Source organism: Malaclemys terrapin, chromosome 13 (genome assembly GCF_027887155.1).
Source record: "Malaclemys terrapin pileata isolate rMalTer1 chromosome 13, rMalTer1.hap1, whole genome shotgun sequence".
Classification (NCBI taxonomy): domain Eukaryota; kingdom Metazoa; phylum Chordata; order Testudines; family Emydidae; genus Malaclemys; species Malaclemys terrapin.
In genome coordinates, this window is record NC_071517.1 from 39,564,992 (window position 1) to 39,584,404 (window position 19,413).

The window sequence follows — 19,413 nt, forward strand, 5'->3', positions numbered from 1 at the left end:
CCAGAGAATTCATGGCGAGAGGGGGTGGGGTTAGTTTGTTTTCTGGTGCTGGTGAATGTTAACAGAAAAACCGCAGGACTCTACTTGCCTGAAGGGGCCCAGACAAGCCCCACCACACTGCCCCCCCCACAACTGGCTGAGATTGGCCAGGCTTCTGCAGCACTCTACAAGCTATGCTTGGTATGTGGGAAAGGACGGCGCAGAAGCTTACCATGGCCGCATGCAAGCCGAATTCTGTTGCCCAGACCTGTGATCTCTAGCAGCAAAGCCACGGGCACTCAGCATTAAGAGGCAAAATGCGACCTTGCACAGAAATCACATGTGCTATGTAATGTGAACAGTGTTGGTCACCGTGAAAGAGTATAAGCATTGTTCTGCAAAATGTAGCTTTTAAAACAATTCTCTCTTTTTTCCCCTCCCTACAGCAGCTGCAAATTCCTCAAGCCTCCCTCCTCCATCCCGAAGGTTATCACAGATAAGGCATCGTAAGAAGAGAACGCGAGACGAGATGTTTTCGGAAATTATGCAATCCAGCAGGAGTGACAGAGCTCATGTGAATGAGTGGAAGGAAACAGTTTCAAAGTATAGGAAAGAAGTCAGTGAACGTGAGGACAGGAGGGACCAACGTGAGGAGAGGAGAGACGATCGAGATGAGAGATGGCGGCAGGAAGACCAGAGGATGAAGGATGCAACGCTGGGGCTGCTCCGGCGTCTGGTGGAGGTTCAGGAACGGCTGCTGGAAAACAGACTGCCGCTTCAGCCCCTGTTCCACCCTCCCCCCTCCCCATGTTCCGTATCCTCCTCACCCAGACGTGTAAGAACGCGGGGGGCGAGGCTCCGTACACCTTCCCATTCCACCCCAGTAGACAGCCCAAGCAAAAGGCTGTCATTTTTTTAACCTTTTCTTTGTGGCTTTTTCCTTCCCAGCAATCCTCCTCCCAAATACCACCCGGGTTCCCTCCCTCTTTTTCTAATCTATTAATAAAGAATAAATGATTTTTAAATGATAGTGACTTTATTTGGTTTGAAAGAAAGCTGGGGGAAGGGGCAGGGTGGGTTCCTTACAGAAAATCAGTCAATAAAGGGGGCGGGTTTTCATGAAGGAGAAACAAACAGATATTACACACTGTAGCCTGGCCAGTCATGAAACTGGTTTTTAAAGCTTCTCTGATGCACACCGCTTCCTGGTGTGATCTTCTAATCGCCCTGCTGTCTGGCTGCGCGTAATCAGCAGCCAGGCGATTTGCCTCAGCCTCCCACCCCGCCATAAAGGTCTCCCCCTTACTTTCACAGAGATTGTGGAGCACACAGCAAGCAGAAATAACAATGGGGAGATTTCTTTGGCTGAGGTCAGAGCGAGTCAATAATGATCTCCAGCGGCCTTTTAAACGGCCAAATGCACATTCTACCACCATTCTGCACTTACTTAGCCTGTAGTTAAACAGCTCCTGACTCCTGTCCAGGCTGCCTGTGTATGGCTTCATGAGCCATGGCATTAAGGGGTAGGCTGGGTCCCCAAGAATAACTATGGGTATTTCAACATCCCCAATGGTTATTTTCTGGTCCGGAAAGTAAGTCCCTTGCTGCAGCCCTTTAAACAGAGTAGTGTTCCTGAAGACGCGAGCGTCATGAACCCTTCCCGCCCAGCCCGCGTTGATGTTGGTGAAACGTCCCTTGTGATCCACAAGTGCTTGCAGCACCATGGAAAAGTACCCCTTGCGGTTTATGTACTCGGTGGCTTGGTGCTCCGGTGCCAAGATAGGGATATGGGTTCCGTCTATTGCCCCACCACAGTTAGGAAATCCCATTGCAGCAAAACCATCCACTATAGCCTGCACATTTCCCAGAGTCACAAACTTTCGTAGCAGCACCTGAGTGATTGCTTTGGCTACTTGCATCACAGCAGCCCCCACAGTAGATTTGCCCACTCCAAATTGATTCCTGACTGACCAGTAGCTGTCTGGCATTGCAAGCTTCCACAGGGCTATCGCCACGCGCTTCTCAACTGTGAGGGCTGCTCTCATCTTGGTATTCTGGCGTTTCAGGGCAGGGGACAGCAAGTCACAAAGTTCCATGAAAGTGCCCTTACGCATGCGAAAGTTCCGCAGCCACTGGGAATCGTCCCAGACCTGCAACACTATGCGGTCCCACCAGTCTGTGCTTGTTTCCCTTGCCCAGAATCGGCGTTCCATGGATAGAATCTGCCCCATTAACAACATGATCTCCAAAGCACCGGGGCCCGTGGTTTCACAGAATTCTGTGTCCGTGTCCATGTCCTCATCATGCTTGTCGCTGCGCTGCCGCCGCCGCTGCCTCCTCTCCTCGTTTTTCTGGTCCTGGCTGAGCATAAACTCCACGAGAACGCGCGAGGTGTTTACAATATTCATGAGTGCTGTCTTGACCTCAGCGGGCTCCATGCTTGCCGTGGTATGGAGTCTGCAGTGTTCACCCACCCAGGAAAAAAGGCGCGAAAATGGTTGTCTGCTGTCCGTTGCTTTCATGCAGGGAGGGAGGGAGGGAGGAAGTGAGGCTGTACCCAGAACCACCTGCGACGATGTTTTTTGTCCCATCAGGCACTGGGATCTTAACCCACAATCCCAATAGGCGCGGGAGACTGCGGGAACTATGGGATAGCTATGGAATTGCTACCCACAGTGCAACGGTGCAGAAATCGACGCTAGCCCCGGTACTTGGACGCACACCACCGAATTACTGTGCTAGTGTGGCCGCACTCATTTCGACTTTATACAACCTGTTTCTCAAATCCGAATTATCTAAATTCGGATTAATCCCGTAGTGTAGACATACCCTTAGTCAGTGCTCCTGAGATTACATCTAACATTTAGATGGAGTTAAAAAGTCAATAGACATTTTGGCCGTTACAACCCCCACAGCTTCAGTGTATCCATAAACTGAAGCCAAAAAAAGTTGTTACTCTTCATGACTACATTTGCTAAAAAAGTAGAAGACAAAGAACTACCCTGACAAGACACTTATTTTTTTCAAGCTAATAATAGCTGTGTGTATGTTCAAGCCACCACATTACAAGACATACATTTTAATCTCATTACCACTGCAAGCAATCATATTATTTACTGGCCTGCAAATAGAATTTTGCAAGAAGCCCTTAAGTTCCAAATACCCTTTAATTAGACTAGTTTAGTACCTGATCGATTTCAAAATTTGTTTTCACTGTTACCAAAGATTCAAAAAATCTCTGAAGTACAAAAGCAAATTCACATGCTTCAAAATATGTATCAAGTTAAAAAGTATGCCTTTCAGACAGCTTATAGAGTATCCATCTTATGTACTAAGTATGATGTATTGTGTTATATAACTAAAATTGTACAATAACCCCATCATATTAATCGCTATAAAAATGTTATTGCTTGTGTTGTGCAGAAGTATGTTATTGTTGTTGTAAAAAACATAATAATAGTAATACCTTTCATGTCCATGCTCATCATGCATTGTCATTACATCCAATCAAAACCCCTAAAATTAAAGCATCTAATGTAAAATCTGAATTCCAAAATTTAATGAAAATAGAGATTTAAGAATGTTTGTTGTACTAGTAGTACAAAAGGGGGGGTTGTGGAAGCAGAGAAAAAACCGACAGAAAGGGGATGCAATACATGACAGTTCGTTAGCAAGAGTCAGGCTAACTGTAACCCTGATAACGCGAGATTTGTAGAAGCGAGGATTGTGTGAGGCGGGTGAGAAAAAACTGTGTAAGAAGTCATTATGACCTGGTATAGATAAGGTGTAGAAGACCTTGTGTAGATAAGGTATAGAAAATATTGTATGTTGGCAAGAGTCAAAACAAGTGAAGAAATGAGATATCAAGATGGCCTATGTATAAACAAAATGCAGCTGTCCCTCATTATTTCTGTAATAAAAAGTATAAATGCTTGCTGTAATTAGTTACCGGAGAGAGAGACCTGCTTAGCTCTCTCCCTCTGCGCAATTGTGAGAGTTAATAAAGCATCTGACTTGCTGTACCTAAACAAATAGTGAGAACTCTGTTTTCCTCCGACATGAGGTTATAGTCCCATGTGAAAATGTTCGATATCAGGGCAGTCCAGATGGGACTGGAGATCTCCGTCTTATGACTCAAACTTCCTCTGAATAAAGTTCAACAAGATCTGAGAGAAAAGGATCAGGTCCCAAGAGTTTTTATACAGATTTTTGCAGCCTCTCATCAGCAGGCAGTCCTTGGGAGAACTATTGTTCACTAGGCTTTTGAAGTAACCTTCTATTTCCTAAACATCACCAGTAATTAACTACATGGATTAACATAAGGTAATTATCCATAAAGAAGTTCATAGACAGTTTACCACAAACTTTAAAGAGACATGCAATGACATTATTACACCCAAGTTTCATCTACATGTTATTATTCCCTTTTGATCATTGAATTAACAGAATACAGCCCTAGACAGAACTGTTTGGTTCCATTGTTAACCTCTAACAAGATAAAGGCAAACATAGACTAGTACAAGTATCAGAGGGGTAACCGTGTTAGTCTGGATCTGTAAAGTGACAAAGAGTCCTGTGGCACCTTAAAAACTAACAGAAGTATTGGAGCATGATTTCAACAGTTTCCACCCCACCATCAACCTCAGCCTGGACCAATCTACAAGGGATGTCCACTTCCTAAACACCACGATACAAATAAGTGACAGTCATGTTAACACCACCCCACCCCACCGACCACTATGCCTACCTTCATGCCTCCAGCTTCCATCCCTGACACACCACATGATCCATCGTCTACAGCCAAGCGCTGAGCTGTAACCGCATTTGCTCCAACCCATCAGACACAGACCAACACCTACAAGATCTTCACCAAGCATTCTCAAAACTATGATACCAGCACGAGGAAATAAAGAAACAAATCAACAGAGCCAGACGTGTACCCAGAAGCCTCCTCCTGCAAGACAAGCCCAAGAAAGAAACCAACAGAACTCCACTGGCCATCACCTACAGTCCTCAGCTAAAACCTCTCCAACGCATCATCGGTGATCTACAACCTCTCCTGGACAATGATCCCTCGCTTTCACAGGCCTTGGGAGGCACGCCAGTCCTCGCCCAGAAACAAACCGCCAACCTTAAGCATATTCTCACCAGCAACCACACACCGCACCATGGAAACTCTAACTCAGGAACCAATCCATGCAACAAACCTTGATGCCAACTCTCCCCACATATTTACACCAGCGACACCATCACAGGACCTAACCAGATCAGCCACAACATCACCGGTTCATTCACTTGTACGTTCACCAATGTAACATACACCATCATGTGCTAGCAATGCCCCTCTGCTATGTACATCGCCCAAGCTGGACAATCCTACGTAAAAGTATAAATGGACACAAGTCAGATATTAGGAATGGCAATATACAAAAACCTGCAGGAGAACACTTCAACCTCCCTGGACACACAATAGCAGATTTAAAGGAGATCCTGCAGCAAAAAAACTTCAGGACCAGACTCCAAAGAGAAACTGCTGAACTTCAGTTCATTTGCAAATTTGACATAATGAGCTCAGGATTAAACAAAGACTGTGAATGGCTAGGCAACTACAAAAGCAGTTTCTCCTCCCTTGGTGTTCACACCTCAACTGCTAGAAGATGGCCTCCCTGATTGAACTAACCTTGTTATCTCTAGGCTGATTCTTGCCTGTATATTTATACCTGCCTCTGGAAATTTCCACCACATGCATCTGACAAAGTGGGTATTCACCCACAAAAGCTCATGCTCCAATACTTCTGTTAGTCTATAAGGTGCCACAGGACACTTTGTTGCTTTTTATAGACTACTACAGTTACCAACTTCTTCCAAGTCTTTAACATAAGTTTACATTTCAAAGCTCAAAGTTATCTAACATGGATACACTTTTTTAACATGTCTCTAAAGGTTGAACTGGGTCTATTACATGCAAGTTGCTTAACCCTTTCTCTCCCAGTGTCACAGAAGTTTAGCTCCTGTGTGGATTCTCCCATGTTGAAGAAAGTTTGACCTCCGTATGAAACTTTTCCCACAGTCCAAGCACTTGTGGTGTCTCTCTCCTGTGTGGACTGCTTTATGATTAATAAGGTGAGACCTCTGTATGAAACTTTTCCCACAGGCCAAGCACTTGTGGGGTCTCTCTCCTGTGTGGATTGCCTGATGTCTAATAAGGTGATACCTCTGTATGAAACTTTTCCCACAGTCCAAGCACTTGTGGGGTTTCTCTCCTGTGTGGACTGCTTTATGTTTAATAAGGTGAGACCTCTCTATGAAACTTTTCCCACAGTCCAAGCACTTGTGGGGTCTCTCTCCTGTGTGGATTGCCTGATGTCTAATAAGGTGAGACCTCTGTATGAAACTTTTCCCACAGTCCAAGCACTTGTGGGGTCTCTCTCCTGAGTGGATTGCCTGATGTCTAATAAGGTCTGACCTCTCTATGAAACTTTTCCCACAGTCCAAGCACTTGTGGGGTCTCTCTCCTGTGTGGATTGCCTGATGTTTAACCAGGTTTGACCTCCGTATGAATTTTTTTCCACAGTTCAAACAATTATGTGGTCGCTCTCCTGTGTGGATTGCTTGATGTTTAACAAGCTTTGAACTCTGTATGAAACTTTTCCCACAGTCCAAGCACTTGTGGGGTCTTTCTCTTCTGTGGATTGCCTGATGTCTAATAAGGTGTGACCTCTGTATGAAACTTTTCGCACAGTCCAAGCACTTGTGGGGTCTCTCTCCTGAGTGGATTACCTGATGTCTAATAAGGTCTGACCTCTCTATGAAACTTTTCCCACAGTCCAAGCACTTGTGGGGTCTCTCTCCTCTGTGGATTGCCTGATGTCTAACACAGTCTGACCTCCGTGTGAAACTTTTCCAACAGTCCAAGCACTTGTAGGGTCTCTCTCTTGTGTGGATTGCCTGATGTTTAACAAGGTCTGACCTCTGTATGAAACTTTTCCCACAATCCAAGCACTTATAGGGTCTCTCTCCTGTGTGGAATGCCTGATGTTGGAGAAGGTCTGACCTGCATATGAAACTTTTCCCACAGTCCAAGCACTGGTGGGGTCTCTCTCCTGTGTGGATTGCCTGATGTCTAATAAGGTCTGACCTCTGTATAAAACTTTTCCCACAGTCCAAGCACTTGTGGGGTCTCTTCCCTGTGTGGATTGCCTGATGTTTAACAAGATGTGACCTCCGTATGAAATTTTTTCCACAATCCAAGCACTTATGGGGTCTCTCTCCTGCATGGATTGCCTGATATTTAGAAAGGGCTGATCTGTTCCTGAAACTTTTCCCACAATCTAAGCAATTATGTGGTCTCTCCCCTGTATGGATTGCCTGATGTTTAATAAGGTCTGACCTCTCTATGAAACTTTTCCCACAGTCCAAGCACTTTTGGGATCTCTCTCCTGTCTGGATTCTCTGATGTGTAATTAATGCTGACTTCCAATTCAAACAGTTTCCACACTCGAGGCATTGAAAGGATTTCTCTCCCATGTGGCTTTTCTCATGGTTATTAAGATCTGAGCAGTTACTGAAGCTTTCCCCATGGGCCAAGCATTGAAGGGGTTCCCCTGCAGTATGGATTGTCTGATATGTCACAAGCTGTGATCTGAGAATGAATCCTTTTCCACATTCGAGGCACTGATAGGGTTTCTCTTCCTTGGGATTTGTCTGCTGGGCTGTGGGATCCTTGTCTCCTCCCCCACATATAATAGATTCATCCACTTTCTTCCTTGGGTGGTTTTTCAGTTGCCTCTCTGACTTGTGCCAATTACCTCCGGCTTCTCCCTCTTCAAAGCACTGGGATATACTCCCTTCAGCTCTTCCCACAAAGGTCCCCTGTGGTTCCACTTGCCCAGGAACTTCCTCATGATGATTCCCATCCTTCTTCTCATCCACTTTCTCATCACCTGCTTGGAGATAGAGACAATCCAGATAGGAGTCATTGTGCTAGGGAGAAAGAGGAATAGCAGCAAGGGAAAACCCAACACGCTAACACTGTGAAGACTGAGTGTTGCGGAGTGTGGGGGAGTCAGGGTCCTGCACCCCTCTTCCTGAGATTCACTGCGACTCTCAACCAGCCAGTAAAGCAGAAGGTTTATTTAAGGACAGGAACACAGTCTCAAGCAGAGCGTGTAGGTCCGACCAGACCCCCTCAATTAGGTCCCTCTGGGAGGTTCAGGGAGCTTAGACCCCAGCTTGGGGTTTCCTGCGTTGCACCACCCAGCCCAAACTGAAACTAAACCCAAAACTCCTCCTGCTGCTCCTCTCTTCCCTTTCTTCAGTCTCCCGGGCAGAAGGTGTTAATTCTCCCCACCCCCGTTCCTGGCTCAGGTTACAGCTCAGGTAGCTCCCTTCAAGGGAAGTCCCACATCCCCACTGCAACCCCCCTGCAACATTCCCAGGTCAAATCTGCCCTGCTCCCTGCTCCGTCACACTGAGCAACTGTATTTTGACTGCAGATCCCACCCAAACACTCCCAGGGATGGAAAGTTGGGAAGGAAACTCCTGCAGCTAACAGGACGTGTGGAAAGCCGTGAATGATATCTGTTGACTACAGCCCTGGCAGAAGTGAGGAAGAACTAAGGGGTCTTACTCACAGCATATTTTTGGGATTCTCAACTTTATCCTTCATTCACCAGATGGTTTCTGTTTCAGTCCTCACCTGTGTGACTGCCTCTCGGGATCTGTCTTTCCTCACAGGCCTGGAGATCCGGGACCCACAGTTCTTCCCCTCGTTCCAGGTGGGAGATCAGTTCAGGTTTGGGAATGGGAAATCCTGTGCAGGGGGTGAAAAGAGGCATGGTCAGGGCACATGGAGGATTGGAAGATTGTCTGTCATAAAGGGCATTCTTTGAGGAGTACCTCTCCCCATGATCTACTGGGGGAACATGGAATCTAACAGGACGGGAACATGATCACTGAGCCCTCTTGGGAGAAGCAGATGTCTGCGGAAGTGGGGGAATTTTTACACCCTCACAAGGAGTTCCCAGGATCTATGTGCTGTTGGGCCTTGCTGACGCGCACACAGCTCTGGAGTTAGACCATTTCCTATTTCTAAATCTGCAGAGTCCAGAGTCTTCCCCAGGGCTGGAGCTATTCCCAAGAAGGGAAATGAAGAGGGATTTTGTGCGTCAGTAAGACAATACAGACAGGACAACGAACGACTTCTGCCCCCCCGAATGCTGGAGGGGTGGGCATGGTTTCGCATGTCCATTAGGTTTTGACACCTGTGTCCCAATGAAAGTCTCGCTCATGTGGCAGCTGCGCATTATGGAACCCATTCCCCTCCAATCTAACTGAGCAGGGGAGAACGTGACCAGAGTCAGAAATGAAGACCTCATGGCTTCTAATAACCAAGGGGACAGGAATCCCTTACCCAGCGAGGTCACCATCTCATAGTTCTCCTGCATGACGTCCCTGTAGAGGGCTCTCTGACTGGGGTCCAGCAGAGCCCCCTGACCCTGGGTGAAATAGACAGCCACCTCCTCGAAGGTCACCAGCACCTGAAACAACAAGAGTCCCCCACTCAGCCCCTGCTGCACCAGCCACAATCCCGCTAGTCACAGGAGGGGAAGAAAAAAACAAATTTCTTGGAAGCTCTTGGAGGACCAGAGTAGCAGAATCCTACCCCCACCCCCATGCTGCTCAGAGCAGCCAGGAGGCTTCATGAGATGGGGAGAAGGTGAGAGCTCCTTGTCCTCCCCAGCAGATGGAGGAGGGTTAGGCCTTCTCACTTCCCAATTACCACACACTTGCCAGCCACAGGCTGATATGGGAAGCAAAGCTGTGACCCAGGAACAGGAATCCCAACAGCTTCCCTTCGTATTTCAGAGCAGCCTCTGGCCAGTGGGTTGAGGCTCCAGCACTGGGAGTCTGGAAAATGTTCCCAGCACTGTCCAGGCGGGTTATGACCTCTTTGACAAATGGTGGTATGCCTCCTCCTACTCAGAAAATCAGCAGGTTTATCACACCCTGTCTCCTCCCTGCCTCTCCCTCCCGCCGTCCAGCAGCTCCCTGAAAATCCCCTACCTGAGCTGACTCCATCACAGCCATTTCCCTTCCCTGTCCCCTGGAAGACGGGACGATCTCAAGTGAAATCTTGATATGATTCCTCAGCCTGTCAGGGCGATTGGGAAGGTTTCAGAAGAGGCTTGAGTGCATGTCACAGCCCGATTCCCCGCAGGCTCTTTCCTTGCAGACAGATGCTCTGGACTCTGCCACGCTGGAAAGAAACCCAGTTAGTTCATTACCACCCAGGCCAGGGCCCTCCCAGCACAACTAAATCCCACAAGGCACTTTTAAACTCTCCCATAAAAGAGTCTCTGAGCCCAACGCCGGAAAAAGAGCAGAACCAAAGAAGGCACCTTGGGGGATTCCCCCTGACATTATCGTGTCACCCCTCTAACTCTCCCCTTCCCCCCCAAGTAGTGCGGTGTTCAGTCGAGTCAGGAACTGGCTTTTACTCTCTCAGCTCCTCCCCTTGTTCCTAGGGGGATGCAGGGAATGGATCCGGGCAGGTCTGGGATCTGGGAACCTCCCTCCCCATTTGTTGTTCCTGGTTTCCCCTTCCAGTCTCTCCTCTCTCCCTTTTTATCTTTTTCCCTTAGGAGAACCAGCGACTGCACCATTGTCCTGGGCCTTTGCTCTCATTAGGCAGCTCAGTCACTGCCACTGCTAACAGGGGTTTGATCCTGGCTGTGTCCATGGGGGCAGCAGCTCTGGGACTCGCAGACACAGGGAGCCCCCTCCTCATGTAGGCCAAACTCACCAGCCAGTCCCTGAAAGGGGCCCTTTGTGCTGAGTCACTTTCCTGCCCAGTCCCAGCCCTTTACGCCCAGGTCTCTCCATCACCTGCAGGCTGCGGCTCAGGGGCTGCTGTGGGCAGAACCCGGGGCTGCCCCAGGGGCTGGTTCCAGCCACCACAGCAAGTCCCCACCTGGGCTGGGCACAGAGGGGATTTAACAAAGGTCTCTCCTCTGCTGGGTAAGAAGCAGCTTCTAGGTTTGGGCTCCCTGGTCAAAATACAGGAGGCAGCAGCTTCGGACCCAGGCAACTCCAGAGCTCTAATATCCTGAGCAGAGAGAGACACACACCCACCACCTCCTCTCCCTTAGCAATCACTGCCCTACAGCCAAAATGCTTCTCAAATAAATGTAGTCAAACTTTACTACTTCTGGGTCACTGAGTATGAAAATGATGCTTAAAATTGTTGATTGGCTCTAGTTTTCAAGATATGCTATTGGATATATACGACCCGTGACTTGGGAATGGCGGAGGATAAGTGAGTTATAAAGGGAAGGGATCTCAATTTAAACCAGAAATGACTAAAATACATCTTTGACTGGATCAATGAATAAATCTATTACTGGGTTTGGACAGTACTTGCTTTTTAGGCAAAACAATGAATGATGCAATCTGAAGCTGGTATTGCGTCATACATGATATGAATTGCATCATGTTATTCCCAGAAGTCGTGGATGATGCAATCATAACGAAGCTTACATCTCTCGGCTGAACAAACTGCCCTATATCAGCTCTAGAAATCATACAGTGTTGTGCTCTCTTATTTGTCAGTGTTTGATTTTGCAAAGGGACACAGTTCTGTTTAGCCAAAGTGAGCAGAGATGCCTCGTACTTGTGTGAACAGTGCAGATAACTTCTGCTATGTTTGTGGTGAAGTGACTTTTGCATCACAAAAGTGCAGCATAACCACTATGGTTAAGAAAGCCTATCACCTTTATTTTGGCTGCAAAATTGGAGATCAGGACAAGAGGTGGGCCCCACACATATGCTGCAACACTTGTGCAACAAATCTTCGCCAGTGGTTGAACAAGAAAAGGAAATCTATGCCTTTTGCAGTGCCAATGATTTGGAGAGAGCCAACAGATCATACCAGCAATTGTTACTACTGCATGGTGCCTCCAGTTGGGAAAGGTGTGTCAAAGAAGAAAAAGTGGACTGTGCATTATCCAAACATTCCATCAGCTATACGCCCAGTACCCCACAGAGAAGCAATGCCGGTTCCTGATGCACCAGAATCATTCTCACTTGAGTCAGACGAGGAAGAGGAAGAAAATGAAACTTCTGGTCCTGAACCATCAATGTCACAGGACCCACATTTTCTCCCATCCTCCTCCTCTGAACCACACCTCATAACACAAGGTGAACTGAATGACCTTGTCAAGGATTTGGAACTACCCAAGAGTAAGGCAGAGCTGTTGGGCTACAGACTACAGCAGTGGAATCTCCTGGCAGGTGATGTTAGGGTTTCCATCTTCCGTGACAGTCAAAAGCATCTTGTCCCATTCTTCTTCATGGAAGGTGATCTTGCAGCCTCCAACAACATCGATGGTGTGATGGCAGCCCTCAACATTGTTCACGATCCAGGTGAATGGAGACTGTTCATTGATTCATCGAAGATGAGTCTTAAAGCTGTTTTACTGCATAATGGAAATGTTTTACATCAATTCCAGTTGGTCATGCAGTCCATATGAAGGAAACCTCTGACAACATGAAACAACTTTTGAGGTGCATAAACTATGACCAACATCAGTGGCAGCTTTGTGGCGATTTTTGAAGGTTGTTGCTCTCTTGCTTGGTCTGCAGACTGGATACACAAAGTACTGCTGTTTTCTCTGCGAATGGGATAGTCGTGCAAGAGATTCCCACTACATCAAGAAAGACGGGCCAAACCGACAGTCATTGGAGCCTGGGAGGAAAAGTGTTCAGCATCCACCACTTGTTGAATCAAGGAAGATTTTGTTACCACCCTTACACATCAAGCTGGGTCTGATGAAGAATGTTGTCAAGGCCATTGACAAAACACAAGCAGCTTTCAAATACCTCCGTGGAAAATTTCCAAGGTTAAGAGAAGCTAAGATAAAGGAAGGTGTCTTTGTTGGTCCTCAGATTCGTGAACTTCTTCCAGATGATGCATTTGACCATGCACTGCGTGGCAAGGAAAAGACAGCATGGAAAACCTTCCAGTTAGTGGCAATACATTTTCTCGGAAACAACAAGGCAGACAACTACAGGTTGTTGGTGGAAAACCTCCTCAAGGCATACAAAAGCCTTGGTTGCAACATGTCACTAAAGATACATTTTTTGCACTCTCATCTAGATTTTTTTCCACCGAACTGCGGAGCAGTGAGCGACGAGCACGGCGAGCTATTTCACCAGGACATTGCAACAATGGAGAAACGCTATCAGGGCAAATGGAACCCATCAATGCTTGCGGACTATTGCTGGACAGTGACAAGAGATGCTCCATTTAATGAATACAAGAGACAAACCAAGAAGCTCTGAGTAGACACTGAATAGGACTAAACTATGTACAGAATAGTTTTTTGCCTTTTGTTTCATAATAAATTGTATTTATATAACCCTTTTGCTGATTTTTAAAGTGTTACATAAACAGGACAGGTGAAATATTATCATGTAAAGCAACCATAAACACATGAAAAGACCTAGGTTTACAATTTATGATTAAAACTCTACTATCTACACAATATACATAGACATAAAATGTAAAAACTTAAATATCTTAGAAACAGTAGCCAATAAGTTGTTTTAATTGTCATATTTGAATTCAGCACATCAAAATACATAATAAATAGCACATTTTATCTCTGAAGCAGACGACTTCTCAAAAATTGTAGACCAGTGTAACCAGCGCTCTCTGGTGGCAACACCCGATTAATGAGCTGCCTGGACTCTGCCCCCAGGGACAGGCAGTGTTATCTAACCAGGGCACAGTATCTAGCCTGTCTGACTCATCAAGGACCCCGCCCCCCCAGCCTCTGCTTGAACCAAGTCAGAAGAAAGACTTGCAAGAAAGCAATGACAAGGACATGGGAGACACACCTAAACCCCTCCAGACAAGGGTGACAGGATCAAAGCAACTCCCCTAGCCTCATTTGCAAAGAAGATGGGACAGGGCGGCACCTCCATTAGCATACAGACTGGAGAACAGAGATTCCAAGTTAAGAACTGCACTGAACTCTGGGACCAGAAAAACAGGGAAGCAATGCATCATGGGGGAGTCTCTGCTCCAGATGTTAATGAATCCAAGCCTGCCAATTCTCAATTACTGAGAGACAATTTACACTCATTGATATATTTGCTTTTGACAAACAACTCTCTGTATAACTTTTCATGAATGATGTACCCAAGTATTCGGACTCTAATATCTAAACTGTATTGTTAAATTTATTCCCCTAAATTTGAATTATTGCTAATTATGTATTTCATTATCTTTTACTTTTAAAATGAACTTTGTATTTGTGGATAATCTAAGCACTATACCCAGATGTACACACACTCTTTTCTTAACCTGTGTGTTATGTAATATTTTTTAACATTAGCTTTAAAAGATCCTTTATTGGTATCCCAAATACTGACGCTGCCTAATTGCATTGTGAGCTCCCTGGAAGGAACACCACCCATAACCAGGAATGGTCAGTTCCTATTGTCTAGCTTGAACAAAACAACTTTGGCATACGCCCTTGAGCCATCAGTTTACACATAAACAAATCTAGTGATCTCCCTTGGACCATTGTTGTTTCCCTACAAAACCCCCTACCCACGCTCAAGTAAGTGTTCTGATGCCTGGATCCAAAATCTGCATCAGTTCCATTGGGACTTCATCCTCTCCTGACTGATCATGCTGGGGGCTCTGCCTGTCTCCAGCACTCCAGACCCTCAGCTACCACCATCACCTGGGAGCCCCGATCGATGCAAGCATCATGGAGTGGTGAGAACCCAGCTCTCTCTCTCTCTCTCGGTATAGCGTTCTGACCCTGACTTGTTTGATCAGTTATAATTTTGTAAATCTGACTTTTATAAACAAATGTAAGTTAGATTTAATATTATAACTGTTTTGTTTGGCTCCCCTATGGTTATTACCTGGAAATAAATAACTTTCATGGTTAAGCTGGTTGTTTCTCTCCCCCTCTCCCTTCCCCCCCCACTGCCCGTGGGTGTTTGTGGCTACCCCAGTTGCACTGCAGCAACGCTCCTCCTCGTACCTAAACGAAAGATCCCCGCAGCACCCAAAAATCCTGTGGGGTTTGCTCTTCAAGTGGGTTACTATCAAAAAGACTGTAACGTGAAAGTGGAGACAGGGACGTGCTGAACCTGGGGGCACATGAGGGTGCGAGCTTGGAGGTGCTGCTCGACCCAGCCTGCTGAGTCCAGGGATATATAAGGGGTCAGCTTGGGAGTAATGATTAACCCGGTCTTCTGTGTGTGTGTGTGTGCGCATGCTCACATCTGATTCTGGAGCTGGAGGAACCCAGCCCTAGGGAACCTAGGTCCTGCAGGATAGTTCCATTGGGAGGGGAATTGCAGCAGGGAGAAGTAGAGCGCTGTATCAGAACAAAAGTGACACAAACAGTACATTGATAGAATTACAGAATTCCCCCCGCACCCTCAGAAAAGTAACACTAATAAATGAGTGTACACCAAAGTAACGGGCAAAGCTGGTAACCGCAGGCAGAGGCTGATCTCATTGGCCCATCCACACTCACCCCCTGCCATACCCAGCAGTGACTCTGGTCTGTCACCAGTGTGGCTGAGATCTGAATCCTGCACGTAAATCAGACCAGGGCCCTGGGCAGCCCGAGTGCCTGTGGATATTTGCCTTGTAGCTTCTGATCCCTGAGGGGCTAGTCCCCTGCTCATCCCCAATGCTCATTTCACCAGTTCCAGGAAACATGTTCAGCACCTCATGCTCTCCTACCCCATGGGGCAGAGGGGCTACCATTGCTTGTATCTCTTACCATCCCTGTGACCAGTTACTGCATCGAGTGCAATTCCCTTCCTGATGCCGTGAATGAGGGATTCCACTGATTGCTCCTGTAAGGATAAGGCCTTTTCCTGTAGCCATATTGTGAGGCCTACGGCCTTTGTCTGCAGCCATATTAGGAGAGCAGGAGCCATGAGCTAAGAAGCAGGAAGTCACATTATCACATTCCATCTAAATTACATTAAAACAATGTAGTATCAGGCTGTTAAAAAGGAGACCCTGTCCTAATAGCCCCCACTATCACCAGATAAAGAAACAGATCTTAAAATGGTTAAAGAAATCTTAGTTTGGTAGCATTCCAAACCACTTATGTATAGTTGTGGTTGGGAAATCCTCATTTCTTTATTGTTTTGTCTCTATGGTCCCCACTTCCCTCTTGTTTCTCTGTATGATCTCTGTCTGGTTCTTTGATTGTTTCTGTCTGTTACATAACTAATTTTGGAAGATGTAAATTAATTAAGGGGGTGGGGTATGATTCAATGGAGAATTTTGTTACAATGTTAGGATTGGTTAGTAAAATTTTAGTAAAATGATTGGTTAAGGTACAGCTAAGCAGGACTCAAGTTTCACTATGTAATCTGGGGTCCAAAAAGGAGACGAGCAGAAAGAATAGAAAAAAGACCTGGAAGAAGAAGAACTCACCTCTAAGTCACACCGCTCCAGATCCTTCTGGGCCCTACCAATAAACCCATTCCACTGAAACCTCCCTGCCCTGGACCCTGCTCCACAGAGCCTCCATGTCCCCTGGCCACAGCACTATGGGGTCATCATCCATAAATGTCATCGAGTCAATGGGACAATGAAAGGAGACATCCAGATCCCTGGGAGGGGCGTTCCTATGGAGACCCACAATTGTCCAGAGTCCCCAGTATCAACAGGGATTTTGGGGTGAGGGGGTCCTGCTCCTAGAGAGGCTGCCCAGAACATCACAAGATACTCTTCATGGTGACAGTGACTCTGTGTGTGATTCGCTCTGGTAAGAGATTGCATCAGACAGCAGTTTGGCAGAGATGGTCTCTTGTCTACACACCAGGCTTTTTGGCTACTAGCCCTGAACCTGGTCTACAAGGTCTGCTCCCCTAACTCGGATCCCAGAGGAGTCACTTGTTAGTGCTTTGCTACCAAGTTCCCTCTGGTGATTCGTGGAGCCAAATTAACCTGTTACTGGTCTCTAGACAAAACCCCTTTATGTCTGCTCCAGCCAGGGCTCTGCTCATGGAGTTGTCCCTGTGAGGCCACTGGGGTTATTTGTCAAGCCCTGCTAACATATTCCTGGGCTGCAGGCAAAACCTCCCACATCCACCCAACTCCCAGGGCTCCTTGCTAGCGTTACAGCACAAGTGGCAGCCAGCACAATTTCCTAGTGGTAGCCATTACCGAGATCTAGGTCCAGATGCCCTTTAGAAGGCAGCAGGGCGCATGCTCAGAGGCAGAAACTAAGGTACTTTTACTCTGGAAATATAGCTGCTGCTGAGTGAGCTTTGGCATCCAGGGGGTTCGTCAGGAGTTTTGTATGTATCAGCGGACCCTAAACTGGGATTTAGGCTCCTAATCCCAGATGTATGTGTTTAGCCTGGGGTTTGGGTGCCTATGTGTCATTGTGAATCTAGCCCTGTCTCTAATGTGGCCACATGTAGCAGAAGCACCTGGGTTCATTGGATGTGAAGAACATCAGGGTCTCCTTCCTTTCAAAACACTTCTCAGCATTATCAGCAAACCCTTCCCACACAGCCGCCACGAGCATGCTCTTGTGCCGAGTTGCCCACAGATATCCCAGGATGTGACGAAGGGGGATGTTCTTAATGTTTTCTCGGAATACTGTATGTGTGCCTCAGTTTCCCCAATGTGTTACTCAAGCATGAAGGTGGTGGGATACAGGTGTGTGATCATTGCAGAGACCCCTAGAAGGCAGGGGTGACTGCAGATTGGCTGCCTGGGCACAGAGAATGGCTGAACACTCTGTATCCTGGTTAGTGGTGGCCAGAGCCATCCTCTGCAAGGAGCCAGGCAAAGGTGTTGGAGAACAGAGAGAGAGGGGGAGGCTAGATGACCTGTTTGCCCAGGAAAAAGACAAAAAACAGAGGACGGTAACTGGGTGTGACTGAGGCTGGGCGGCTGAAAGCAGATCAGTCCCCTGGTTTGGAACTCACTACTTCACTCCTTCTCTTTGGACTTAGGAAAGCTACTGTGGGTTACACCTGGACTACACAAAACTTTAAAACTCTTCAGGAAGAGATCAAAGGCCTGATAGTTAATAGTATTTGGGGGAAGGTCTCCTGAACTTGTCTGTGGTTCCCCTGACTGCCACTGTCAAAATTAAGGCCACCTAACTTCTGAATGAGAGCGTCCACACAGGGGTTTAAAGCGCTTGAACTAAGGGCTTGTCTACACTACCGTCTGGATCAACAGCCAGAGATCGATCCAGTGAGGATCGATTTATCGTGTCTAGTATAGACGCAATAAATCAATTCCAGTACTCCATCTCAATGAGATACGCAAGGGGAATCGATGGCAGAGCATCTCCCGTCAACACACCACAGTGAAGACACCACAGTAAGTAGATCTAAGTACATTGACTACAGCTACGTTATTCACGTGGAAGAAGTTGTGTAACTTAGATCGATCCCCCGTAGTGCAGACCAGCTCTTAGGTGCATTAACTTCACACCTTTAGTGTCAGACCATGCAGACAAGCCCTCAAAGAGTAAAAGGAAGGAAATAGGAGAAATTGGTGTGTGTGTGGGGGGGGCAGTGGAATCCCCCACTAGTTCCTTTAGTTTCAAATGCTTCAACTTGTTTTCCATGAGGCCCACAGACATTCAAATGCAACATTCAAGTGCAGACATTCAAATGCAACACCTGGCAAAGGAGCAGTAGTAACAGGCACACAATCAGTATCAGAGTTTTCAGCCCATGAACAATAATGGGTCATTTAACATCCGAGTCAGCAGTATAGTCTGTGTCTAAGGCCTGGTCTACACTACGGGTTTAGGTCGACTTTAGCAGCGTTAAATCGAATTAAGCCTGGACACGTCCACACGACGAAGCCCTTTCTTTCGACTTAAAGGGTCCTTTAAACCGGTTTCTTTACACCACCTCCGACGAGGGGATTAGCGATAAAACCGGCCTTTGCGGGTCGGAATTGGGGTAGTGTGGATGGAATTCGACGTTATTGGCCTCCGGGAGCTATCCCACAGTGCTTCATTGTGACCGCTCTGGACAGCACTCTCAACTCAGATGCACTGACCAGGTAGACAGGAAAAGACCCGCGAACGTTTGAATTTCATTTCCTGTTTGCTCAGCGTGGAGAGCACAGGTGACCACGCAGAGCTCATCACCACAGGTAACCGTGATGGAGTCCCAGGATCGCAAAAGAGCTCCAGCATGGACCCAACGGGAGGTACGGGATCTGCTCGCCATATGGGGAGATGAATCAGTGCTAGCTGAACTCCGTAGCAGTAAAAGAAATGGCAAAGTATTAGAAAAGGTCTCCAAGGCCATGAAGGACCAAGGCCATAACAGGGACACACAGCAGTGCCGCGTGAAAATTAAGGAGCTACAGCAAGCTTACCACAAAGCCAGAGAAGCAAACGG

At 46.9% G+C, this 19,413-nt stretch overlaps 1 protein-coding gene across 3 annotated transcripts in view; it reads right to left on the reverse strand.

Moving 5' to 3' along the window:
* Positions 1 to 4,327: 4,327 nt before the first annotated feature.
* Positions 4,328 to 19,413, reverse strand: part of LOC128847453 (zinc finger protein 420-like) — a 43,383-nt gene continuing 28,297 nt past the window's right edge. For 2 of the 3 annotated variants that reach the window (XM_054046866.1, XM_054046865.1), the window contains exons 2-5: positions 10,045 to 10,237; positions 9,392 to 9,518; positions 8,678 to 8,791; positions 4,328 to 7,925 (exon numbers count right to left, since the gene is read on the reverse strand). In XM_054046866.1, coding sequence (XP_053902841.1) covers positions 5,974 to 7,925; positions 8,678 to 8,791; positions 9,392 to 9,518; positions 10,045 to 10,068 — 2,217 coding nt within the window. In that variant the 5' untranslated portion in view covers positions 10,069 to 10,237 and the 3' untranslated portion in view covers positions 4,328 to 5,973. The remainder of the gene's footprint in view (positions 7,926 to 8,677; positions 8,792 to 9,391; positions 9,519 to 10,044; positions 10,238 to 19,413) is intronic. The other variant, XM_054046867.1, reaches the window with a different exon arrangement.